The 24223-nt window shown below is 41.3% G+C and overlaps 1 protein-coding gene across 2 annotated transcripts in view; it reads right to left on the minus strand.

Annotated features, from left to right (window-relative positions):
- sema4bb (sema domain, immunoglobulin domain (Ig), transmembrane domain (TM) and short cytoplasmic domain, (semaphorin) 4Bb) overlaps positions 1 to 24223 on the minus strand; it is a 53213-nt gene that overhangs the window by 2527 nt on the left and 26463 nt on the right. For both annotated transcript variants that reach the window (XM_040123988.1, XM_040123978.1), the window contains exons 3-13: positions 13333 to 13493; positions 12912 to 12974; positions 12211 to 12309; positions 9623 to 9734; positions 8993 to 9109; positions 8282 to 8439; positions 2975 to 3156; positions 2226 to 2376; positions 1525 to 1735; positions 1172 to 1287; positions 98 to 255 (exon numbers count right to left, since the gene is read on the minus strand). In XM_040123988.1, the coding sequence (XP_039979922.1) occupies positions 98 to 255; positions 1172 to 1287; positions 1525 to 1735; positions 2226 to 2376; positions 2975 to 3156; positions 8282 to 8439; positions 8993 to 9109; positions 9623 to 9734; positions 12211 to 12309; positions 12912 to 12974; positions 13333 to 13493 (1528 nt within the window). The remainder of the gene's footprint in view (positions 1 to 97; positions 256 to 1171; positions 1288 to 1524; positions 1736 to 2225; positions 2377 to 2974; positions 3157 to 8281; positions 8440 to 8992; positions 9110 to 9622; positions 9735 to 12210; positions 12310 to 12911; positions 12975 to 13332; positions 13494 to 24223) is intronic.

The raw sequence follows: 24223 nt of genomic DNA on the forward strand, positions 1-24223 counted from the left end.
AAATTGGGTGTTTAGAAATAAGGGTTTCACACTTTGCTCCAGTGTTGCAGTTTATTTCAAACGATGCCACTGAGGTTATTTGTATGTAGGCTGGTACCTGTCAGGCGGAGCCATCCTTACGTCCCGACACAGCCTCCCGGTCCAGGCGCAGTAGGGGTCTCTGGACAGCACACACTCTCCACAGCTCAGGTAGTTGGAGCAGTTGGCCACAGGAACCTCGACCAGCCCAGAGTAGGACGACACAAACAGCAGACCCTGCAGATGAGAAACACCACGTTTGAGACTGCAACAAAAATTTATTATCGAAAGGCCAGCGCAGGGCAGAACGGAACTTCTGCTTTTGGTTGTGGATGTTTGATTTCAAAAAGTGGAACCATAGTAAAACAATTACTTAAACTAAACATAGCACTATAACCTAAAGAAAGGACTAACTCTGTCCAGCTGTTCTCTTACTTGATGCCAGCTGAGTAATTCGATTGTGGTCAAAAGCACATTGCGACCATGTTCACAATGGTTCCTACAAAGCCTTGTCCTATATTTTATTCATTCTTTTGTGTTTTTAACACTTTTTAGACTGTACACATCTTCATATGTGTCACTTACATGCACTTTTACTATGAATGTGACATTATTACCGATGTACAGTGAACCCTGAGTTCCCACAAGTGCAGTCTATATTTAGGCCATCTTATCTTCCAGTATATTAGATAGACATCATGTGGATTCAGTCTTAGTCTTTCATATCCCTATTTGGAGCTAAGAATATCCTCACAAAAAGTCTCTTGAACTTTATTAGAATTACATAATCTTAGATAAGATTGCAGTTTGGCTGCTTTGGCCCAGGGAGAGGCCATTATGTAATAAAGGAAGTAAAGGTAATGAAATTTAGCTCTGTGTAGAATGCAAGAGAGGATCATAAACCCTGCTCCAGACGGTGCTATAACTTACAGGAAAACTCAAAGGAATGGCCCCTGCGGAAAGAAAATGTCTGTAGCCAGTTTGTACTCCGGTAAATCTAGCTCTTCCACATTTCTATTACTTGAAAATTAATTGGATTATCAACACAAACCAGTATAATCATTACAAACGTGTATGAAGTTGTAATAAATGTATTTGAACTAGTTTCTGCATTAAATACTGTTAATGAAGTGATGATAGAGTTGTGATTTACCCTCTGAGGATCGAGTTCAATGTGTTGCACGGGCTGAGGCTCAGGAAACAGAATCAGCTCCTCTATGATGTGCATCTTATCGTTGGCATTGATGGCCTTATGGAGCTTTCCATCATCTGGAGGATAAAGAAAGCAAGCTTAATTAACTTAAATTGAAGACAGGGGCCAATCTGCGGAGGAAAGAAGCAACTTCTACCGTTTTTAAATCACAAATCAAACACACAAAAGTGTGATCCGTGTTTGCAAATAGTGGGAATATACTGTACTTCATAATCTTATTTTTCTTTTTAAAGATTTTCCACTAAAGGTTATGGAAATTTAACCCTATTACATTGTTGTGTAACGATCTGTACCTGTTCCAATGAAGAGCACATCGTAAGCCCTCTCCATGCCCTGGATCTTGTGCACGGCGATCTGTGTGTAGCGCACGCTGCGCTTCAGCAGCAGGGGAGCGCTGCGGATCACACTGTCCATCAGGAAATGGTCCTTGACAAAGTTGAGCACTTTATCAGGCATGTGCAAGGACGACTGGATACCCATTTGCCTGGCATGGTTGGTCACGCACTGTATGGGAGTAAATTAGAAATGAAAAATGAAACTCTGCTTACTGGTGTATTCCTGCAAATACAAACATACAATGAGATAAGGTACTGAACTGACCTATATGTAGATGTAGGACTGGCTTTACTTATGTAGAACATAAAGTTTGGGGCCAGTTATCATTGGAAACAATAACAGTGCTGTTGGATTCGGTCTTCAAATTGGCAGAAACTAAAAGCAGAGCATCTGCTTTACATCTAGCTCACATGTTGAAAGGTCTACAGGTTCAACTGGATGTTTTGTTGGTGATGGTAACACAATTTTTGTATGTGATAACAAGAGAGATATTTGGGATCGTACTGAAAAAAAGTTGCCGTTATTTTTATCTCTTATGTGAAATTTCATTCTTTTGACTGAACAGAGACCGATGCCATTTGAATGATTAGCTGCACAGACTGAACTAAAAGAAGTTGAGGTTGGTGGCTCATCATAGGAGATTGCCCTCGCTACTCACTGCCCCGGGCCGTGGCTCTGGCACTGGGTGGTTGTAGGTGTACCACTGCTGGGTCTCCCTGTTGACCTCTCTGTAGCGCCCGCTGAAGGCTCTCTCCACCTGAGCCATGGTGAAGGCACACACAGCTGAGCTGCCTGAGGCTCCTTTATACCTGTGAAGAAAGGAAAACATTTATTTAGTTTTTCTCATTTCGGTTTGTGTGAATAAGGACAATTTTTGCTGTGAAAATGGTCTATGACACAACACAGTGACCTACAGCGTCACAACACAGGGTTTACTGTGTTGTGACTCTGAAAGCTTTAGTCACACATTTAGACCCATTTCCTTACGGCATGTTACGATTTTTTACCCAGTCCATCCTTTCTGGATTTGTTGTTATTTTATTCAGGAAACTGGAGCAGCAGCTTCTCACTGGAGAAAATTTGGATTTTAAATGATTTCCATAATAAAATCTCTATTTTGTTGATACATTAAATAGAGATTGGGGTTGCATGAGCTTCTGTTAGTGTTTAAGCTCATTACAGCTACTCTAAATTCAGAGGAGCCAAGTAAGAAAAGGCAGCTTGCCAAGTTTGAGTGCAGATATTAAATAAAAACTGGCTCTAGATGGTTTGTGTGTGTATTTGCATATTCAAGTGTCTCTGTGTTTTTGCATAAACATAAACTGTAGTAGTGCCATAAATCAGATTCATTAAAGTGCCTGCACGTCACAGTTATGATCAGAACAAGGCTCTGCGTTTGTCTCTTACCACTGCGAGGTGAAGACACCGTAAAAGACGGTGCTCTCCCAGCTGTCTCCCATGGGCTTCAGGACAAACATGTCCTGAATGATGTTGAAAGGGAAGCCGTCATCAGGGAGGGAACATAGGAGCTGGGCCTTCAGGAATGTGGTCCATTTCTTCTGCAGCACCCGCTCGCCTCCCTTATCACCCTGCAAACAATTTGTTATGAGAGTTACAGGTAGTTAATTTATCTATCTCAGTTTATTATGACAAGCGCTCTTTGAGTGTGTCTGTTTTGTTGAGGCAGATGATGATCCACTGATAGAAGTGAAAGGACGGTGCAGAGCTGGCGAGGTCAGAGAGGGAATCGGTCTCACAGGCAGGAGACACTGTGGTGAGGAGGATGAGCAACAGGAGAAATAGGTCTCTAAAATGGGTTTTTCAGCCAGAGAGACTCTGTGGAGAAAACTCAGCCTTTGAGGGCCTCACCCGGCCTAAGTAAGAGCCCTACTGGATTTCCAATTAAGCTGTCAGACAAGCTCGACAAGTGGCAAGCTAACCGGATAGCGACTGATTTTGGACCTGGGCAACATATCAACTTTAAGATCCCTTCGTACACGTTTTAAGGCATATACAAGAGTTTCCTCCCTTGAGATGCTTTGCCAGGCCTTGACTGCAGCCGCCTTCAGTTGCTGCTTCTTTGTGGGTCTTTCTGCCCTCAGTTTTGTCTTCAGTAATTGAAAAACATGCTCACATGTCTTGAGGTCAGGTGACTGACTTGGCCTTTGAAGAATAATCCATTTCTTTATCTTGAGAAGCTCTTGGGTTGCTTTCACAGTATGTTTTGGATCATTTTACATCTTTACTGTGAAGTACTGTCCTATCAGTTTTACAGCATTTGGCTGAATCTGAGTAGATAGTTTAGCCCTATACACCTCAGAATCCATCCTGCTACTTCTATCAGCAGTCACATCATCAATAAACAGCAGTGACCCAGTTCCATTGGCGGCCATACATGCCCATGCCATAACACTGCCTCCACCATGTCTGACAGATGATGTGTTATGCTTTGGATCATGAGCCAGGGTTTTTTTAGATGTTTTCTAGCAAAGTATAATCTGACCTTTCTGTTCTTCAGTGTTACCAGTGGTTTGCATCTTGTGGTAAACCCTCTGTCTTTACATTCATGAAGGCGTCTCTTGATTGTAGACTTTGACAATGCTACGCCTACCTCTTTGAGAGTGTTCTTGACCTGTTTGTCCAGGCCTTTTGGTTTTGCTGAGCTTGCCTGGTCATTTACTTCTTTTTGAAAATGTACCATATTGTTGATTTGGCCACTCCTAAAGTTGAACTGCTACAAAATTCAAATTCAACACTTCACTTCAATTACATCTTGATGGCTTTGTTTCAAATCCATTGTGGTGGTGTACATAGGCAAAATTTTAAAAATTGTGTCACTGTCCAAATACTTATGATCCTAATTGTGTATGGTAAGACTGATACATTTTTTACCCAGAAAAAGTTTTACAAATTATTTAAAATTTTAAATATTGCATAATGATAACAGAGTGTACGAATATCTCTCTTTTCAAAGGTTTAACTGCCGGACACAAGATGCTTCCTACAGTGTCCATTCTCAGTGTATGTGCACCGGAGGCTTCAAGTTTCCACATCACACTTCTGTAAAGTTCAATACTGGAAGAAGATTTGAGGATTAAGTTGAACACAGAGAAACTTCCCCCCTTGTGTAACAGCCTTCTGGTGTCAGACTCTGCACTTTCATCATTCTGCACAGTGAAGGTCAAGCATCCAAGTGAAGTAACAATAAGAAACACCAGCAATCCCTCTCCTTTGCTTTAGAGGGTGGTGTTGAGGTCAAATAAGAGAATCTAAAAGTGGTTACTGTGCATTTATAGTGAGTTACAAAGGATATTTTGAAAATAAAACGAGGGGGACAAAAAGGCTCTCTACATAAAATATGCCTGAGCGCAAAATGTGACTTGCTCTTTGAAGGAGAGGAGAGGATAAAATGGAATAAAATGGAAATGGAAAGCTGTCACAAAATATTCACATAAACAGTTATCAGAGGCCTTTGCTAGGACTAGCAATTATCAAAAGCTTGACTTCACGCACCAAAACAAACTCCTCCCAAATAATGCTAGCAAGCTGCAGCAGCTGGAGGAGGAGGAGGAGGGGAAGATCAGGCCCAAAACAAGTGGTCTTGCCCAATCTCAAGACAGTTTTCCTGACTCAGATCCAAACTATCCCATCAGCCTCCAAAACCATGAACAACTCCTACATACCAGCACAAAGGAGTGAATCACCCCTGAGGAGATGATAGAATGCAAAACTATAGCTACCTCTGTTTCCTCCTTTGAGTGCTGTTACACACAAACAATCATCTCACTCATTGCTGAGGTGAAACCTCGTGGGACTGATGCGAGGCCTGAGTGCCAATTACTAGGCTGTGGTAGTAGCCTGTCCACATAATGAGGAGACCACATTCCTGCTCTCTCAGCTGTCCACTGCCGTTGTTGCTGTGCTTCGCTGCACAGCTTGTACTTTCAATCGCATGGACCACTCCCCCCGATAGCTGCCCTCCAAAAAATATGCTCGCTCCTTTGTGCTGTATTGCATCACTCTCCAACATTTTCAGATTCAGATTTCTGATTCCTCATATTTGTCAACCTGACAAGTAGATGAACAAGTAGTAAAGAAAATGCTGCCACTCAATGCTCACAATCTGCCTGCTTTCCACAGTCCCTCAGTGTGCACACCTGAATAAACAAAAGAAAGAGGGAGTGGAACAAGGGAGGGGACAGATAGGGAAGAGGGAAGAAAAAACAACTCGGAAGCAGAATTACTTGGCAAACCTAAGTTAAACGGTAGTTAGAACACCATGGAAAAACTGAAGAGACTTTCACTTATCTTATCGTACAAGAAACGAGCCCTCTTAAGAAGGTAGCAAAATGTCTGCCAAGATGAACCAATGCACCAAAAACTTTTCAAATATGAAAATAAAACCACATTTAAAAATACTTAGACTTGGCCTGGTACACAGAGGGAAAAGGTAGTGCATGCTTTCTGCCAGTCCACAAAAGTGTGTTAGAGATACTGAGGCTGCTCACAGGGAGGGGCTTTCATACCTCGGTGTTACTGAACTCTAATCTGAGTAAGCACTTTCTGCTCACTGGCAGAGTACACAGGGCCTGTGTTCAGATGTGATACACTATGCTGAGAAATATAAGGTGAATATGGAAACAGTTTACGATGTTGGCCTGTGGCGATTCAGGGGCTAGTTTAACAAAGACATCTGAGACTGGCCTCAAGTGTTAGGCCAGTCTTAATGTTGCGACCTATGATCTGGTCCGCTCACCAACAGGGTCAGAGTTAGAAGCCGCAGTGGCTTAAAACCCTTGGCTCCTGATTGCTGGAATTTACATTAAAATCATACTTCTTCTCAAAGTCATAACTCAGTCAAATCTGAACAAAAACCCAACATACACATATTTATTCAGTGTGACGGATATCCTTATCTCTGATGTGCATTGCACGTAATCGTCTAGAAATCCTCTCAGGAATCCTGCAAAGACACTCCTCATAACTCCAGAACTTGCCTGAGAATGAATAAACTTTTTAGTTTTCTTCAGTATCAAAGTAATCAAGCGATAATTGTCTGTATGTCGTTGGTTACACTGCAACCAGGAACTGCTAAAAGCTCACTTTTAATAATGCCGAATTTGCCAAAATGTTGACAAACATAAGCTTTAAAAATTACTTTAAAAACATAAGCTTTAAGATAACTAAGATAAGATTAAGATAACTGTACCCCTACAGTTATCTTAATTTCTTCGAAAGGGGCCCACAGTGTCAGACTTCTTCCTCTTCCTCTGGTCTGATTAGAGTTTACCAATAATAAAGAGTAATTTTTTTGGCCAAAAAAGTTAGCCAGCTTACCCACAAACAAACACAGAATTAAGAGCCATGTTTTCATGGTAACAATCAATGAAATCGGCTTTTTTTGTATTATTATTATTTTTATTATCATTCATAATTTAATCTTTTTAGTATATTTTGTTATTTTGTATAATCTTCACTGGACTTTCACAGTAAAATGTCCTTGTAAATGTTGAATTTTTGCAGAAGCCAAACATTTTCTGCTTGCACACTAGTAACAAACTGATGAGGGGCCACCCGAGGGGTTTTGTGGAATGTGAAATTTCTTTTAGGGGAAATTGGACAGTAGGTGGAATTCCTATGCTTCACCTTAATAAATGGATTTGTTAATGTTCTTCAGCATTTACCCAGTAAATTGGAGAATAAACCACCTGCAACACTACTGTACTGCCATTGAACAGCGTCTGAAAAGATGAAAAAGGGGGTAGCTGCATTCCAGTGAAATAAAGGCGCATTATAGAGCAGAGAAAGCCATTCTTCTGTCTCAGTTGCACAGTTCATCTGCAGCAAGTTGCTAAAGCCTGGGGACCTTTCTGTCAATGATTTCCATATATAGAACCAAGGCGGTGCTCTGCTAGCTGTGAGAGGTGTCACAGCACCAAGTGCCGGGGCCTAGCAGGACTAAGTCATTAAGCTGTCACTTAAGATTACATGCTGTCCCCACGATTACTCACATTACTGCCTCCATGAACAAGAGGCATAAGTCAGGGAGGGATGCTGAGTGCGTGTATATCAGGCGGCTTCATAATTGATCTGATGACAGGTGAAAAAGGATAAAGTCTGCGGCTGATTTTTCGGGGTGATCAACCAAACTCCAGGGAGGAGTGGGGAGGAATGACGTAGACAGTTTAAATGCTTCGAGTACATTCTGCAGTTGCTACAGTTTGCATGTTTTGCCTGCAAAAAAAAAAAAAAAGGCCAAGTAGTAGAGTGGGAAATGCATTTCATATTGCTGCGAAGCACCCTTGAATACTAATGATGCCTACAAAGCTCAAAGCGCTGGTAGAGAAAGGCAAAGAGTTGGAGGGATGGACAAGTGCAGATGACATTGTCAGGGAGATGGAAGGAGAGGGGGAGATGACATTGCAGAGGAAAGGGGGGGGGGGGTTCAGGCAAGGGGAAACCAAATCTGTTGAAAACATGTTTGTACAGTCAAACAAAACAAGCTTTAATGCACCAACGACTTATTTCTGTTGCATTTACACAGGCATGATGAACAGTTAAATGTCATCAAACGTTCTTTGGCTTGGGAGTGTCCCGCCTTGTTTTGAGGTAATTGTATCAGGATTAAGGAGAGGAAGCTTGAGCCCTGCTGTGCCTCTTACTTTCGCATCGCCGTCTTGTGTATTGACCTCACCCCAATCCCAGGTGACTTGCCTTGCACACGCGAGCAATCCTCGACACAATGGTGTTGTCAAAGAAGTCAAATTCTTTTCCCGCCTCGCTAAAGAAGAAGTAAATCTTGTCGTCGTCGCCCACGGGGTTGCCTATTGGTTGGCTCTCCTCGATGTAAGCCGACCCAACAAAGACTGGATCTGTCAAAAATAGCAAAACACAAAGGTTAAACCTTGTGTTAAACCTGGTTAAACCCTTATTATCAATTCAGGAGAACTATTTTTTCAGCAATTCATCACTGTTGTTCAGTGTATCATTGAACTGAATTTGGAAAGAATCTGTCAGAGTCCACACATTGAGAGCGGTGTCATGCAATCCTGGAGGAGTAGGGGAAATAGCATCCTCTGTATAATCGTACTCAGATGTCTCATCAGAAGCACTCTGCATGAATTACCGAGAGATCAAAAGACAAGAGAGGTCTTAATTGTGCACAAAGAGCGGCTTGCTCTGGCAAAACCAGTGGCAGCAATCTGAGGCTGTTTTGATGTGCACGTGTGGCGACTGATAGGACCAAGCTCACGCAATCTAAGAGAGCTTGTCTTTGCTCTCGGCCTGCATGCATTAGCAACTGTGGCCCACTAATAATCACTACTTTTAGGAGCTTATCTGCTCTCTTGGCTACATATTGGAAGATGTGTATAAGGAAAAAAAACAAAACAAGGTCTGCCATCAGATGGGGTAAATGGGGTTTACCTTGCAGCCATTTTAAAGAGTTTTCTGTCTTCAGTGCAGTTCCATGGCCCAAACTCTTGTAAATGACTGGTTCGTTCCCTTGGAAGTTGCTGACGGTGCCGGTGTACAATTCACCGTCTGTAGGAAAACAAAGGAAAAGACAAAGATTGCATGATTTTAAACTGGGACCTTAATTTGCCATCAATTAAACACGATAAATAACAAAGAAATAAAATGAAATGTGCTGTGTGCCTTCTTAATTGTTAGACATGAAGTCAGTAGTAGTTCAGAGTGAACTGTTAGCACCATAACAGAACAATCTGAATGAGGGATTATACAAATCACCTTTTTTCACTCATATCCAGCTCAATTATTTACTAATTGCTTGTTAAAGAAGTTGACAACAAACAGTGTCTGTTGGTGTCCTGCTACTTATCAGACGGTCTGATGCAGACAAACAACATTAGCAGGCACATCACGACTCATTACTGAATCAAAGATGTATGGAGCATCAAAGTAGCTCCATGAAGAGCTGAGCCTGTTTTCAGAGTCTCTTCCCAGAAGGAAGCCAGCCCTATTAATACCTTGTTTTGTTTTGTTTTTTTCCAAGTGACACAAAGGAAGAAAGAAAAACTGTATATGACTACACACCAACGATGATGGCAGTGGATTTGTACTCTGGATTAAAGGGGCAGCGGCTGCGCCCATCTTCCATCACGACCTGGCCCACTTCATCTCTCTCCAGTGTGAATGTTGACGTGTTCTGGTGACAGACACAAACAGCAAATGTCCCCTCAGGCGCAGTCCAATGAAATTCTACTTACTAGTAAAGAGTGAGCTAAAGTGAGCTCAGTAATTTCAAGCTCAATCTCTCCATTGCAGTGCACAGAGAGCTATGACTTTTTGGAAGTTTAGTCATTTTACACATACAGTAGCTCCGTCTTATGAATAAACCTTAGTATAGAATACTTTATAGGTGAATGTTATTTCTATAGTGAGAAAATCAAAGGTTATGACAAATCCCATGAAAAGACCAAAACCAACAATGAACTGATCTACTATAGTATTTCCTATGTAGCCAAAGCCTCATACTGCATTTTATTCCTCTGTGCCACAGCGCTCCATTGTTTTCCAAAAACTATTAAAAAAACATCAGTGAGCCCCAACGTTGCACTGGGTGACAAGTTCCTTCATTACCAGGAACACAGCTATGGTAGGTTATTGTGAGTCAGTCATATAGAATGCAGTCTATACTGCAAAAACTACACACGGCTGGTTTTGGTCTTTTCGTGGCATTGGTTCACAGCAAGAAAAATACAAAACAACCTTCTCCTTTAAATTCTAAGTATTTTTCAGAAGGTCAGTCTTCCGGCAGACTGCACGGTTTGCGCAGGAAGAAAAGATAATAAAAAAAAAATAATCGAAACTACGATTTGGCTTCAGACATTGACAATTAACAGGCCATAGAACATACTTTAGGTAATTGTAGGTACGTATGGCTCGTTAATATATATTGTTTGCTAAAGTGTATGGGCCAGGCAGTACAGTACAGTAAGTATGTAGGTCAATGCTGAATGCCTGTTTTCACAGGCATAAATTGTTGTTAATTATTTCCTTTCATTTGACTAATCACCCAACAGTTTAAAAATAGTAGTTTTTAAAGTTTAGGATCCAGTATTATGGAAACTTGATGCAAACTAGCGACTAAAAGTCAGGGTATCCCTGCTTCTGCTTCATCAATTTATTTTCCCAATCTGTCTCTTGTAAGTCCTGCAGCTTTGTGGAAGTCACCCGAGTTCTTTTAAGAAAAATCCTTTAAAAAAAAAAAAAAACCTGAAATCAATAGTATATGTACTTTGAAAGTTACTGGTTGCTGTAACTGAAAAGGACTTCCGAAGTTCAACTGACGACAAAATGAAGCTTTGGCAATCTGAGTTAGTCAAGTGGACATCTTCCAAAGTTTCAGTCTTTTTAGTACAAAGTTCCCTCTTTGTGTTTCCACAGACAGTGTTTCCTTGCTGAACTGCAGTGGCGGGACACTAACACAATTTTGGCACTAGAAAGACCATATTTGTCTAACTCGGACTGCAAAAGCCTCATGTCAGCTTCAGGCGAACTCTGGAAGATATCTTTGCCCAGAACGAGGACAACAGATTGTGTCCCCCACCATCTACATTAAAATGGATTTAAGAAGGGATCTCTTTGCAGTCAGTATGGACAGGGGGAACAACTACAATGACCAATAAAGCATTCATTGTAAGCACATATGAGAATGTGAGTCTTGTATTAAGACAGGCCCGAAAAAATGTACATGGAGTAATAGTGCAGTATGAGTGATTTCTTGTTCCATTCACTTATAATCAAATCAAACCAGTATAAAGTGGCTCTTTTGCCTGTGAAATCTTCCCAAGCTTCCCCATTATAACATGTTGTTTTAGTCAGAGCTTGTTTTAATTCATGTCTGTCATTTGGATTGTTTAGTGTATCCTCTTGACTTCAGTTTCCCGATCCACTGCCCGTAAAACCCCTCTGCGACTGTTTTGAGAAGAGCTATAAAAATAAAACATTTAATAATGTTAATATTGTGCATCTCAGAGAGCGTCTGGACGGTAGGAATGCTCCGGGTGACACACACATACACGCACGCGCACGTACACAAACACACACACAGACGCACACAGTTCTGGACTCCGTCAACATGATGAGTGTTCATCCAGACCAACAGAGCTCAGACTTGCTTGGAATCCCAGTTCAGGGCCTAAAGTCCTGCCAAGTCATCTCCAGTCTGAGACGTCCCGTGTTTTTCTTTCCCTCTGACGTAAAAGCGGAGAGTTTAATGCCCTGTTTTAAGAGTTGAGCTGTTGCCAAGTTCTATTTCCTTACTATCACTGAAATAAGTGTCATCCTTCTGCCGGTTACTGTCGCTCCAGATGTACTCCTCCGCTAGATAAACAGATCTACTGCCTCCCTCTCGCTGGAAACCACGCAACTCTTGTACCCCCTGTTGACTTGTCTGACTAAAGTGCCTCAGCAGGATTTGGTTGCGCTTGAATAACAACAGATCCAATACTGACATGGTGGATAAAAGAGCTTGATTCCTAAAGATATAAAAATATATAAAACATATAAAAATTCAAAGCTGCGCTGGTAAGAGGAGTGGAGAGAAATAAAAATCAATGGGGGGGGGGGTGTCAACTCTTGGAAGTGAACAAAAGGTAGACTGAGAGGTCATTACTTACTATGTAGGCGCAGATAGGGCTGAAAGCATAGGTGCCACACACATAGAGATGAGTGCTATTCAGCCGCAGAAGAATTTTGATGTAATTGAAGCAATCAGTCTGGATGGGGAACAAATGGAGAGAGAGTGAGCTCTATGAATCCACAAGAAATTCTTACACCTGATTGTGTTTTTCTTAAGAGCGCCTCACAATCTGTTCCTGAAATACTTGTAGACATAAGTAAATCTTTGAGAGCAAGAAGACACAAATACTTAAGAAACTGTTCGATAGAAAAGAAGGAAAATATTCCCTTTACTCCGACACTGTTGGGAAAACCTCAAGGCATCACACAGCAGTTGCCTCGTGAGCCTTCTGTAATACACAGACCAGAGTTGTACACTGCAGAACACAGATTACCGAGGCTTGTCGCCCAGGGATACAACAGCTGGCATGACAACAAGGTAACAGACAGACAGACAGAAAGAAAGAAGCAGTGCACAAAAAAAAGAGCAAATCCCCGCCGAGCGTGCACACTTGATGAATCTATTTGTAACTGGTGGAAAGGTCTGTCAGCATTTAAGTCTATGCACATTTTATCTTCTCACAGTCAGTCCGATAAGAAGTAGTCACAGAAAATTCAATGGTTTCAATATTGTCATTATAGAACTATATTTTCCTTATTTGGTGCTTTGCTGCAGCAGTAAAAGATGCCACTCACTCACCTTCAGGTTCTTCCCTTTGAAGCTACACTCCTCTCTCTTTCCAGAAGGAGTGCCCCATGTCAGCTGAAGATGAGAAAGAAACCCTGAATTAGTCATGTTACATTCAGGGAACCATGCTGATTCCACTGTATATCTCAAGAAGACTGAGGACTGTTCCTTTAAGATCAAAATGTATACAAAGAACTGGTGCATATGGTGTGGCGCAAAACAAAAACGATGCCAAAAAACAACATAAGGGATCTAGTAAGCTCTTAGAGTATTTAACTCAGGAATATTTGTATTTACAATCCACATTGACAACTCTGTTTATATTAAAATGCCAGTTGCAACCATGGATTTAGTGTGAGTAAATTATCCAGTCTAGTTCTGCACATTTCCAAGCAAACACATATTGCAATTTTGACTCTTTCCGCATGCTCACGTTCTTCTGCAGCTTGGTCTTGCTGATGTCCGAGAGGCTGAGGGCAAACAGTGCCTCCCTGGCTCCGACGTACAGCATGTCGTCCTCCTGGCTGAGCAGCAAAGAGGTGTAATTGAAGACGCCATCCACAGTGAATCTCTTGGCTGACCTCTCCTTTGCGTCTGGGAAAAACAGCAGGAAAATAAACACACAGAGAAGATTATCATCAGGTAGCAGGACAGAACAAAAAGGAACAGACTGGTACAGAACATTTCCTGATGTGCAAAGTACGAGAACACACATAAATGTGCTCACAAGCAAATAAAATGGTCCCCAATTACGATGCTTACAATACTGCTAAATTGTGAATACAGGTTTTGGCTTCCTCAGGGAGGAAAAGTATTAATGATTTCCTTTCACAATACAAGGGTTTTAAATGTGTGCCGAAGAGTGTTTAAGTGTTTAAGGGCTCCAAAAACACGCTAACGTTTCACCTCATTCTCATGATACAAAATATTTCCGCTTAGTAGACACAGAATACCTAACAAAACAATTAGATTATGATTAAACATATAAACATCACATGCATGTAGAAACTAACCATTCATACTAAAAATGCTAACGCTACATGCTAAAAGCTAATTTAATGTAGTCACATACATAACTTTGTTTTCAAGCTTGCTCAGATGGGAAATCCTGAAAAAGGCACTTTTGTTTTATTTTATACTAGTTGAAAGGAGGCTCATTCATCTGTTGACCTGTCATTCAAAACAGCTACAGAAAAGAGCGACAATTCAGTGTTTCTGCTACATTCATATCCACACAGAGAGTAAGCATTCATGCTAAAAATGCTATTGCTTGCTATCTAAAAAGGACCTACGCAAATTACAGAGTATGCTGGATTTATGCTAATATTAGGAGTTGGTTAATTGAGATAAACAGCTGGTGATGCTAATTCTCCAGTCAGGTACCATTGAACCAAAGACATCACGCAATTAAAAGAGCACCAGTCAAACCTCAAACAGTGAAATGATTTGGAAAACATGATGGCAATATAGATCTTATGTTCAGTGGAGTAGAAGCTTCAGTGGACTTTTATCTCCGTGGGGACGATTCAGTAGGTAGGTCGTTTTTTTTACATCAATCACACACACCTGTCTAACCCCAAAACCAACAATGACCACAACAAGCCACCATAAAATTGCCACTCCTTTCCTTTGTGTAGGCCTCTGGAATTCAAACACTAATGTCATTCCAACAGAGCTTTAATAGGAAACCGTAATCCCTTAACACCACTGGAACTCCTGTTTTGCTATTTCCAGTTCCCCAAGAAGGTCTGGAAATCTATCAAGGCTTCACAGCGAGCCACAAATCAAGCAGGAAACAAGAGGACAGACATGACATATCATCCAACTACATCAAAAATGCTGAGCTTCAGTCAAATCGATTCATGATACAAAATATTTCCGCTTAGTAGACACAGAATACCTAACAAAACAATTAGATTATGATTAAACATATAAACATCACATGCATGTAGAAACTAACCATTCATACTAAAAATGCTAACGCTACATGCTAAAAGCTAATTTAATGTAGTCACATACATAACTTTGTTTTCAAGCTTGCTCAGATGGGAAATCCTGAAAAAGGCACTTTTGTTTTATTTTATACTAGTTGAAAGGAGGCTCATTCATCTGTTGACCTGTCATTCAAAACAGCTACAGAAAAGAGCGACAATTCAGTGTTTCTGCTACATTCATATCCACACAGAGAGTAAGCATTCATGCTAAAAATGCTATTGCTTGCTATCTAAAAAGGACCTACGCAAATTACAGAGTATGCTGGATTTATGCTAATATTAGGAGTTGGTTAATTGAGATAAACAGCTGGTGATGTTAATTCTCCAGTCAGGTACCATTGAACCAAAGACATCACGCAATTAAAAGAGCACCAGTCAAACCTCAAACAGTGAAATGATTTGGAAAACATGATGGCAATATAGATCTTATGTTCAGTGGAGTAGAAGCTTCAGTGGACTTTTATCTCCGTGGGGACGATTCAGTAGGTAGGTCGTTTTTTTTACATCAATCACACACACCTGTCTAACCCCAAAACCAACAATGACCACAACAAGCCACCATAAAATTGCCACTCCTTTCCTTTGTGTAGGCCTCTGGAATTCAAACACTAATGTCATTCCAACAGAGCTTTAATAGGAAACCGTAATCCCTTAACACCACTGGAACTCCTGTTTTGCTATTTCCAGTTCCCCAAGAAGGTCTGGAAATCTATCAAGGCTTCACAGCGAGCCACAAATCAAGCAGGAAACAAGAGGACAGACATGACATATCATCCAACTACATCAAAAAATGCTGAGCTTCAGTCAAATCGATTCATGATACAAAGTAGAACACTCTCATTGAGCATGTTGCCATTTCTGTATCCCTTACTCCTGGAGGCAACTGTCCTCCCTGTTTATCCCTCTTGCACAATGGCAGCCAGCAGCTACTGTAGCTCCATGAGAACATGTCATGTATGTGCCAATGAGCCACGTCCACACTTTCCTGACCTGGCCGGCTTTGTCATTGCTCTGCTCAGCACTGGCAGCAGGGTAAAAGCCTCTTTTACTCAACACCAATGTGAATCTCCTTTACTCTGCTGCTCGCCAGCCCTCTCTTTAGCAGTGGGCCATGAGTGAAGTGAGTTACTTTTTACCATATCGCTCCGTTCCCTGCAGCCTCATTAGTTCCTCTAATGAAGTACAGATTCAATGTACACATTGCTCTTTTTATAGCATTTCCTTCAGCATCGTGAACAACTCAGGGTCCTCTATGGTGGCATCAGCAGCAGCTTTTTGCTGCTCTCCACTCTGAAAGTGAAGTTCTGAAGAGGTTTGGAGCCATTTTTTTTAAGTAGCATGAGGTCTTACAACTGGTCACTTCTCAGTTTGACTTAATAAGGGATACACTGCTTTAAAAAAACAAATATAAACGCCAACGCAAGGTCCAGGAAGTCCTGGAAAATTGTTTATATAAGACTTCCACTCTTTGTGACCAAGCCACGTTGGGCCCAATCTGTATCTGGTTGGGAGAATGTTATCACTTCATATCTTAAAACAAGACTAACAATCTTCTAAAGCTCACCAAAGACACAGGATATATGCAATCAAATATTTGTGAATACATTGCTTATGTACTTCATACTCTTTACTCTTTGTAAATGTTTATCTATTGCCTCCCATTCCAGATATATTAAACACACTTGATGTGCTCCCCAAGCCAAAACGCTGGGGGTCAAGGACTTTATTTGCTCGTCCAAATAAGATTACTGGCTCTTATCTGGGTTCGTAAACACTAATATTTGCTGCAGTTAAAGCGTTTACAGCCTTTTCCCCATGTATAACTGCCAAACTAAGTTTAGACACTTTTGATAGTAAGAAAAAGACACCAGCAATATGTTTATCTCCAACACTCCAGGTGGTGCAATGGACCGTAATGCAAATGGAGCCAGTAAACTGCAATAAATGTTTACAATCCATGACTTAAATTTTTCAATATGCTTGCAAACAAATGGTTCATCTAACACTCAAGGCACTTTGGCAGATGAGCGTCTTCCTCTTATGGGAGTGAACGCCAGCTGCACAAGCTATATCTACTCCAAAATCAAATCTTAGGCCCTTTCCAGATCAACAGCCCTCATTCTGTTCAAAACGTTGTGACATCTGGAGTCAATGAAGGAGTCAATGCCTATCATTAAAAGGAGGGGAGGGAGTACAAAATAGAAAAAGACTTCCTATTGTCATCCTTAGGTCATTCAGGACAGGAAGAAATACACGTTTTCTGATGTGGAGAAAAACTGGTTTTATTTCAAAGTAAATTAAATCTGTTAAAAATGTCCTAAATGCTTTCGAAGAGAACTATACTCACTCCCAGTTGGCAGACAAAGGAGCGCCATCTCACCGCTCAACAGGGGGACATATCATAGCTTGACTGTCACGGCTCCCCTGGGTTTTGGCTATTTACTGGAACCAAAGACAGCATTCCCTCAGCACATGAGAATTCTCTGACATAAATCACAGTGACATCCCCTTAGACAGACAATGGACTAACGAGCAGAGGAGCAAACTCATGAAACTTTTACTCATAGAGCAGGCCGGGGCTACTTAGGGGATGTCTGTGCGCGCGCATGTGGGTGTGTGCGTGTGCGTGTTTGGGGGGGAAGGTTGGGTACCGAATGGGAGTTGTGGTAACCAGGACGATTGGATTGAGATGTTGACCTATGACGAAACATGCAGACGAGGGAAAAATGTTAGTTTCAAAGCACTCTGAGATAGATTTTTGATGAGAGCAGAAGGTCAAGCAGTAAGAAACGTCAGTGCTGTAACAACCCGCAGTGATTTGAAACAGACACTTGAGGCTTTCTCTCTCTTTTCTCATCTGCAGAGGCTGGATCTTGAGGAGCTTTTTTTTTCAGTTACTTTCTGATGCAGCAGGTCACTCTTGCATTTTGACATGCTTGCAGCAGAATGCCGGGCATCCACGGAGAGCAGCAGCAACTGCAGGCCATTTCACAGCCAGGCTCCAGGTCCATTCATCACCCCGCTGTTTAATCAGCTGGCTGTCAACAAGCCAGGCCCTCAACCTCTGCTAATGCTCATCACATCACACCTACCATCAATATGGCTGCTTTATTGTCGGTGCCAGCATACTAAATTAGTTAGTGCCACGGGTTCTTTGAATTTCAGCCTAGAAGTCAAACTGAGTACATTTGCCTCAATTCTCCATGGTTATGAAAGTCTGCAAGCTGCAAAAAAACTAAGCCATTCGTCCAAATCTTGGTCTTTTGGCATAGTTCAAAAGATGAATCAATTGAGGACAGTTTAAAGCTGGCAGAACATGGTCTGCATGCAATACAACCCACATTCAAGAACTGAATATCTTTTCTCAACTGGAAGATAATAACCTCTCAGCATTTAATTACGTGGCAGTGTAATTCATTGTCTTTTTAAATCAATGGAGCTAAAGATGGCAGAAACAAATCATATCAGAATATTTGAGAGAGCAGCTGCTCTGTGATCACAGAAATGTTTGCTTTAGAGTAAGAGAATCAGACTGATTGTGTAAACACAGACACAATGAATGGCTACAAACGTCTTGATTTAAAACTGAAACTCATGAGGGGAAGTGTTTCATCTGTGCCTTGAAATGGTGAAAAATCTCCACTTCTGCTTGCATTGCATTCAATGATTGTTGGAATCACCTTCCATATGTACATCACACAATATTTTCGGCATATAGATAACAATGCCAAAATAAGCTGCCTTACTGATAGTACAATATTTGAAATGCAACATTTGCATTATGTGCAAAATGCCTCAGTTAGGTGGTTTTCTTCTTCTGGGCACAGTGTTTTGCAGGACAACGCACAGTGTAGCACACACTACTGCCCGCAAACCGTGAGTGACCTACAACTCAATACTGTGCCTGAATGCATGCTGTGTAGACAGTGACGGAGAACTGAGAACTGCTCTGCTAACGCAACCTTTGGTAAGAAAGTAAATAAGTGTATTTCCAAAAATGTTCCAAAACTGTTCCTTTAACAGAGCCATAGACCTTGAGACACATAAGAATTGCTGTTATGTAGCCTAATCTTTTTATATCCCAAATATTTTTTTTGATTTTTAGAATAACTAAAAAAATACACTTTCGGTAACTAACAGAGACCAGACCTCCAAATTTGCACAGTGACATCAATTAAGATTTATGTGCCTCTGAATCTCTTCATTCACATCACAGCTGAGTGTGTTCAGTGTGTGCTTACTCACCATTGAGGTAACTAGGATATCATCAGAGGGTTCCAGCTTGCAGATACAATGTCGCTGAGAAATAAAATGCTGCTTGGTAGGTATGCACCTGCCAAGACACTCCTAAAAGCCCTGACTGTAAACATGCCCCAGATTTACTAAAGCAGCATGAGCCAAGTCACAAGGCAAGGGGGCAATGGGGACAAAGGGGTTCACTTGCAGCCGGATGGAGAAAACCCAAAGGAAGGGAGGGTGGAACAGCTGATATTGATCGCACACCAAGCTCTGCTTATCTTACATGCAATACACTAATTAATAAAATACAAAGCAAAAAAAAAAAAAAAAAAACTCTCTCTGCCCTCTGCCAGCCAAAGCTACACAACAGTGCACTCTTCAAGGCTCTCTGTTTGACATGATTTGACAATGGGCTTGATAGCGGCGCTGGAGCTCTGACAGAAGCTGACAGAAGTCACTCCAAGGTCATCGCAGCACTGCTCCTCCTGATACTTGGGCAAAGTGACGGTTATTCTATTGTCGGCGACTACTGGCAAGTCTGCACAGTCAGAGGACAGAGATCTCTGATTAGGAGGCAGACTGGCTAGATGAGTTGGGGCAAACTTTAAAAAGATTTTCACACATTTCCTTTCCATTTTTAACTCTGTTTTTATTGAACTGTCCATATGGAAATCACTTTGTATGGGTGAATTCTGTTACAAATGAATGTACAGTAAGTGAAAACTCACCAAAACTCGATAAAGACAGTCAGAGACAAAGTGGGGCAGGGAAAATCTTACTTTACTGGCTTTTAGATCAAAGCTGGCAGCACTGACTCAGTTTCAGAAAGAGTGTGGCATTTATAGCATCTGTAAGGCCAGGTCATCAGGCTCATGTGTTATGTTGTTTGTAATCACTGGGAATGACGATGTGGCTCTGCTGCAATTTTGTATGTACATGTTTGTATTTGAGTGTGTACACATCATGCAGAAAGACGGCTGCACCTTGCAGATACTGTAATAACCAGAGCCTGACAGTGTGTAAATCCAGTGTTTGCTGTTTGCAAGGATTATGCAGCTAAAAGACGTTAATAATGCCACACGGTTACATGCGCAGAAACATATTAGCGTGACAACAGAAGAAAATGCGTAATGACTAAATAGTTGTTGAAAATGTGGATGAGTTGTGTGTACTTTGCAAGCCATGAAAAAAAAAAAGCCTCCTTCGCCCTCTGAGGCAAAAACAATGTCTCCCCACACACATGTGCCAAGGATGAGGTCAGTGCATAGAACATTGCATATCTGTAAAAGCAGAGAACAAGGGGCTGACAAAGAACATGATGATCTGCTCTGTAATTATTGGCTCTTAGGTGTCATCCTGTTGCACTCTGGTTTGGCTGCACCTACCCAACACTCAAAGCAGTGGAGCAATGGAGCACGGGGGTTTATAACAGCTGAAAGCTCACAAAATCCTGGATATTAGCTGGTGAGACTATGTGGCATCGGAGAATTATTCAAACAGAGACTGAAACAGATTTAGAGAGAGAGAGCGAGAGGGGCAGATAGTTGGCATAATTTCCTCGCTCACAATTCAAAACAGACGTGCCTGTGCTTGTCATGTGTGGGATGCCTCTTCAGCCTCTTTCTCTCCATCTTACTCCTACTCTTGCTCTAGGGGCGAGAGACAGCAGATGTCACTGGAATCTAACACACACACAGCTTCAGGCCTCTCATCTGATCGATCGGACCTGGTCGTTTTGTAAACAAGCAGAATTGGCACCCAAAACCAAAGCAAAGAAGGGTGAGGTTCACATGGAATTGGTACCCACCAATGTAGTTGATACAATTAACTATCATTTCTATGATTTTGAAAAAAATAAATAAATAAAAGAGAAAAAAACAAAGTTATGCATGGATTTTTTAAGAAATGCAAATTCTCCCTTCTGAAAGAAAAAAACAAAAACAAACTTTTGTTAGTCCTAATATCAAAACGAGGGATTCACTGGAAACAATGCATGCATGTATCAAAGCTGTATTAAGTTACTTCTAATGCAAGCTCTGTTTTGAAGCACTCACGGGAAATGCAATGTCTTTGTTACGGAGGTTAGCACTGACCAAAAAAACCATAACTATGTATTTTTTGAACAGATACACTAGTTGCTGTTCTGTTGTATTTTTGACAAAGTCTCTGCTCAAGGAGCATTTGCTGTAGCATTAAACTGCACTTGCTGTTCCTGCCAGTAACCAGCGGTGTCAAATTCAACCAGGACTGAAATCTTCAGAATTATGACTCTAATGAGGTATTGGTCGGCTTCTGATGTTCCATATCCTAATCCCCCTTCCACTACTTCAAATGTTTTTCTTTATTATGGTAGTTACTTCTGTCCTTATACATACAGAAAAAATACACACACACCAAGAATGAATGACGAGTGACTTGATATCTATGGCTCGGCCAAGTGGACTTGGGGAAAAAAAATGTCATTTGTGTTGGCACTGCAAGCATCCAAATCCAGCTGGCGTGCGCGCACTTGCAGATGGTTTCTGCTACAGCTACAATCCCATCAAAGCACACGTCGATACATCTCTGCTGCCATTTTTTTTGGTTTGCACAGTGGTCGATTTTTAGCACACCAGAGGAGCTGCTTGCAGTTTACTAAGTGCACTCACTCTGGACTGGCATATGTTGAAGGTCTGTAAGTGCTAACAAAGCATACAGATACAGGCCCCTACACTGCGTCTGAGTGTGCATGTCTGGAGAGCCCTTGATGACAAGAGCAGGCTGGAGTCACACTGAGTCTTCTGCCGTGTACTCATCCACCACAAAGTAACAGAGGACAAGCACACTGGTTTATGCTCCTTGCTAATGGCTTTTCTTCCACACACAGACACACAAACCTTTCCATTCAAACAATTCCATTCCATGCAATCTTTTACTCTTGCTGTTCCAATGTCACATTTATTTCCTGTAGTCATGCTGCTATCAGGAGCCTGGTCAGCACAAGATCTCCACACCTGTCGATCAGCCTCCATATTTTGGCTCATAATGGTTATTCTGCCAAGACTCGGTTTAAGAAAAAAATATTCAAGTCTATCTCTTTCAACAGGTGTCACTCGTACTGATAAATACAAAACTTCATCTGTGAGCACAACACCTGCAGGCACAGAAGACTGTCAGTTGTTGTTACCGATCAAATTGAAAAAACACGAAACCAGAAATCAGACAGATGGGATTTCTATATAATCAGACACTTTAACTGAATCCTTCTGCTCAGTATGTATAATATATAGTCAACCAGTCTTCACAGGGACACACACCTCACTCTCTCTTTTTGTACACACCCACAAGTAGGAATAAGCGGCATGTGGAGTGTATTAACATACTGGAACTGTATCAGGAAAGTTCTGACTTTTAATGAAAGATACATGAGACGGCTACTTTTAACTATTTCACTTCTGCCTCAACTCAGACGTGAGACCTGCAATGAGAAATGTTTGAGCACATGCTTATTTTTGCAGTGTGGTTTTATTTTTAGATAATAATGGTGTGTGACAGTGATATAACTTAAATGGCATTAACATTTTATATCATTTTCTGTTATATGCATCAGTTTTAAAATATGTTCATAGGAGCACATAGTTGAATAGACAAATCATTGTTACTTATCAGAATGCTCACTTCAATTAGTGTATCACACCATGAAATTAACCAGCTTTTAGTCGGGCATAAAGACTTCCTCGACATGTTTTTGTTGAAATTCAGTAGCAGCAAAAAATAATGCAACTAGCTATATGGTTTTTAGCGCACGAGAGAATCTACAGTGATAACGAGATGTAAAAGGAGGAGCCAAAAGTATCACCATATTATGTTCCTCATCAGCACACAAAATCCGTTTCAACACTAAAACCCTCTGAGTGTGTGACTGTTTTGTTTTTTTTTAACATTTATGGCAACAATACTGCAGTATCACAGTGACCGTGAGTGAGTCATTTATGGTAAACCAGCAAAACTTGATAAAAAATTATTTGTGTGTATGTGTGAGTGTGTGTGTGCAGAATACCAACTAAGTCAGATATTGATTCTGCTCTTGCAGGAAAATAAAGCACACTGTGATAAAAGCAATGTATTTGTTCAACACCTTTTAATGCTCAATGTTATGGGGGAAAAAAATACTTTTTTGACAGAGAGGTGGACACCGAGCTGTGATAACATCTATTTGTTTGTGTGTCATAAATGAAATGTTATGTTGTGTGACTTCTATTTAGGAGCAGTCCAGAGTGGCATACAGCCATCACCATAGAAACCAGATCAATGATAAATGCTTCAGCATGGTACGAAAAGTCGAATTCAGTCCTTCATATGGAGATGTTTTCTGTGTGTCACAGCGACTGTAAACGTATGAAAATCTCTGCTGCAGTATGGTAATAGTGATAAGGCAAAAAGCATTTTTGGTTTGAACCAATCTACACTGCATCACAGCAATCCAAAAAACACCTAATGACACTCTTTCACCTCACATTCCTCTCTGTCTATCTTAATTAACAGCAACACCAGTATTTCTTGCTGCTTGCCATTTTCTTCAAATCAAATGTTCCTGATCGAAATCTGCGAAGACTGAACTTTTCTGTACATTCCCTGGAGCGTGCAGGCGACGAAGCCATTAAAACGTCTGAAACGGATGGAGTTGATGTGGTGTAATTATGCTCCATTGTTGCCGCTATTATGGCGTTATATGCAGGCACTTGTGAGTGCCACCTCTGCTGGAAGCCACAGACCGCTTTTCTTTCAGGATCAGTGGGCGTGTCCTTGCCGGGTTTTAGGTGGGCACCAGAGCATGTCTAAAACCTCACGAGTATTTGGCCTGACGCCCCCTCTCGCTGCCCCTCCTCTGTTCCTGCACTGCAATCCACACACTGCCAAGGTCACTGGATTAGCATGCATGAGAGAAAGCGCACAATATTCGCCGAACATAAACCACACGTAAACGGGAAAGGACACCGTGTGCACAGCATGCTCAGTTGCTTGTCTTAAAGGGGCATTTTGATTTACTTCTCTCCTAGCCGCCTGTGTGAAAGCATTTAGACTGAAAATGTTCCCTTCTGATCTCAATGT

This window comes from Xiphias gladius, chromosome 1 (genome assembly GCF_016859285.1).
Source record: "Xiphias gladius isolate SHS-SW01 ecotype Sanya breed wild chromosome 1, ASM1685928v1, whole genome shotgun sequence".
NCBI classification, from domain to species: Eukaryota; Metazoa; Chordata; class Actinopteri; order Istiophoriformes; family Xiphiidae; genus Xiphias; species Xiphias gladius.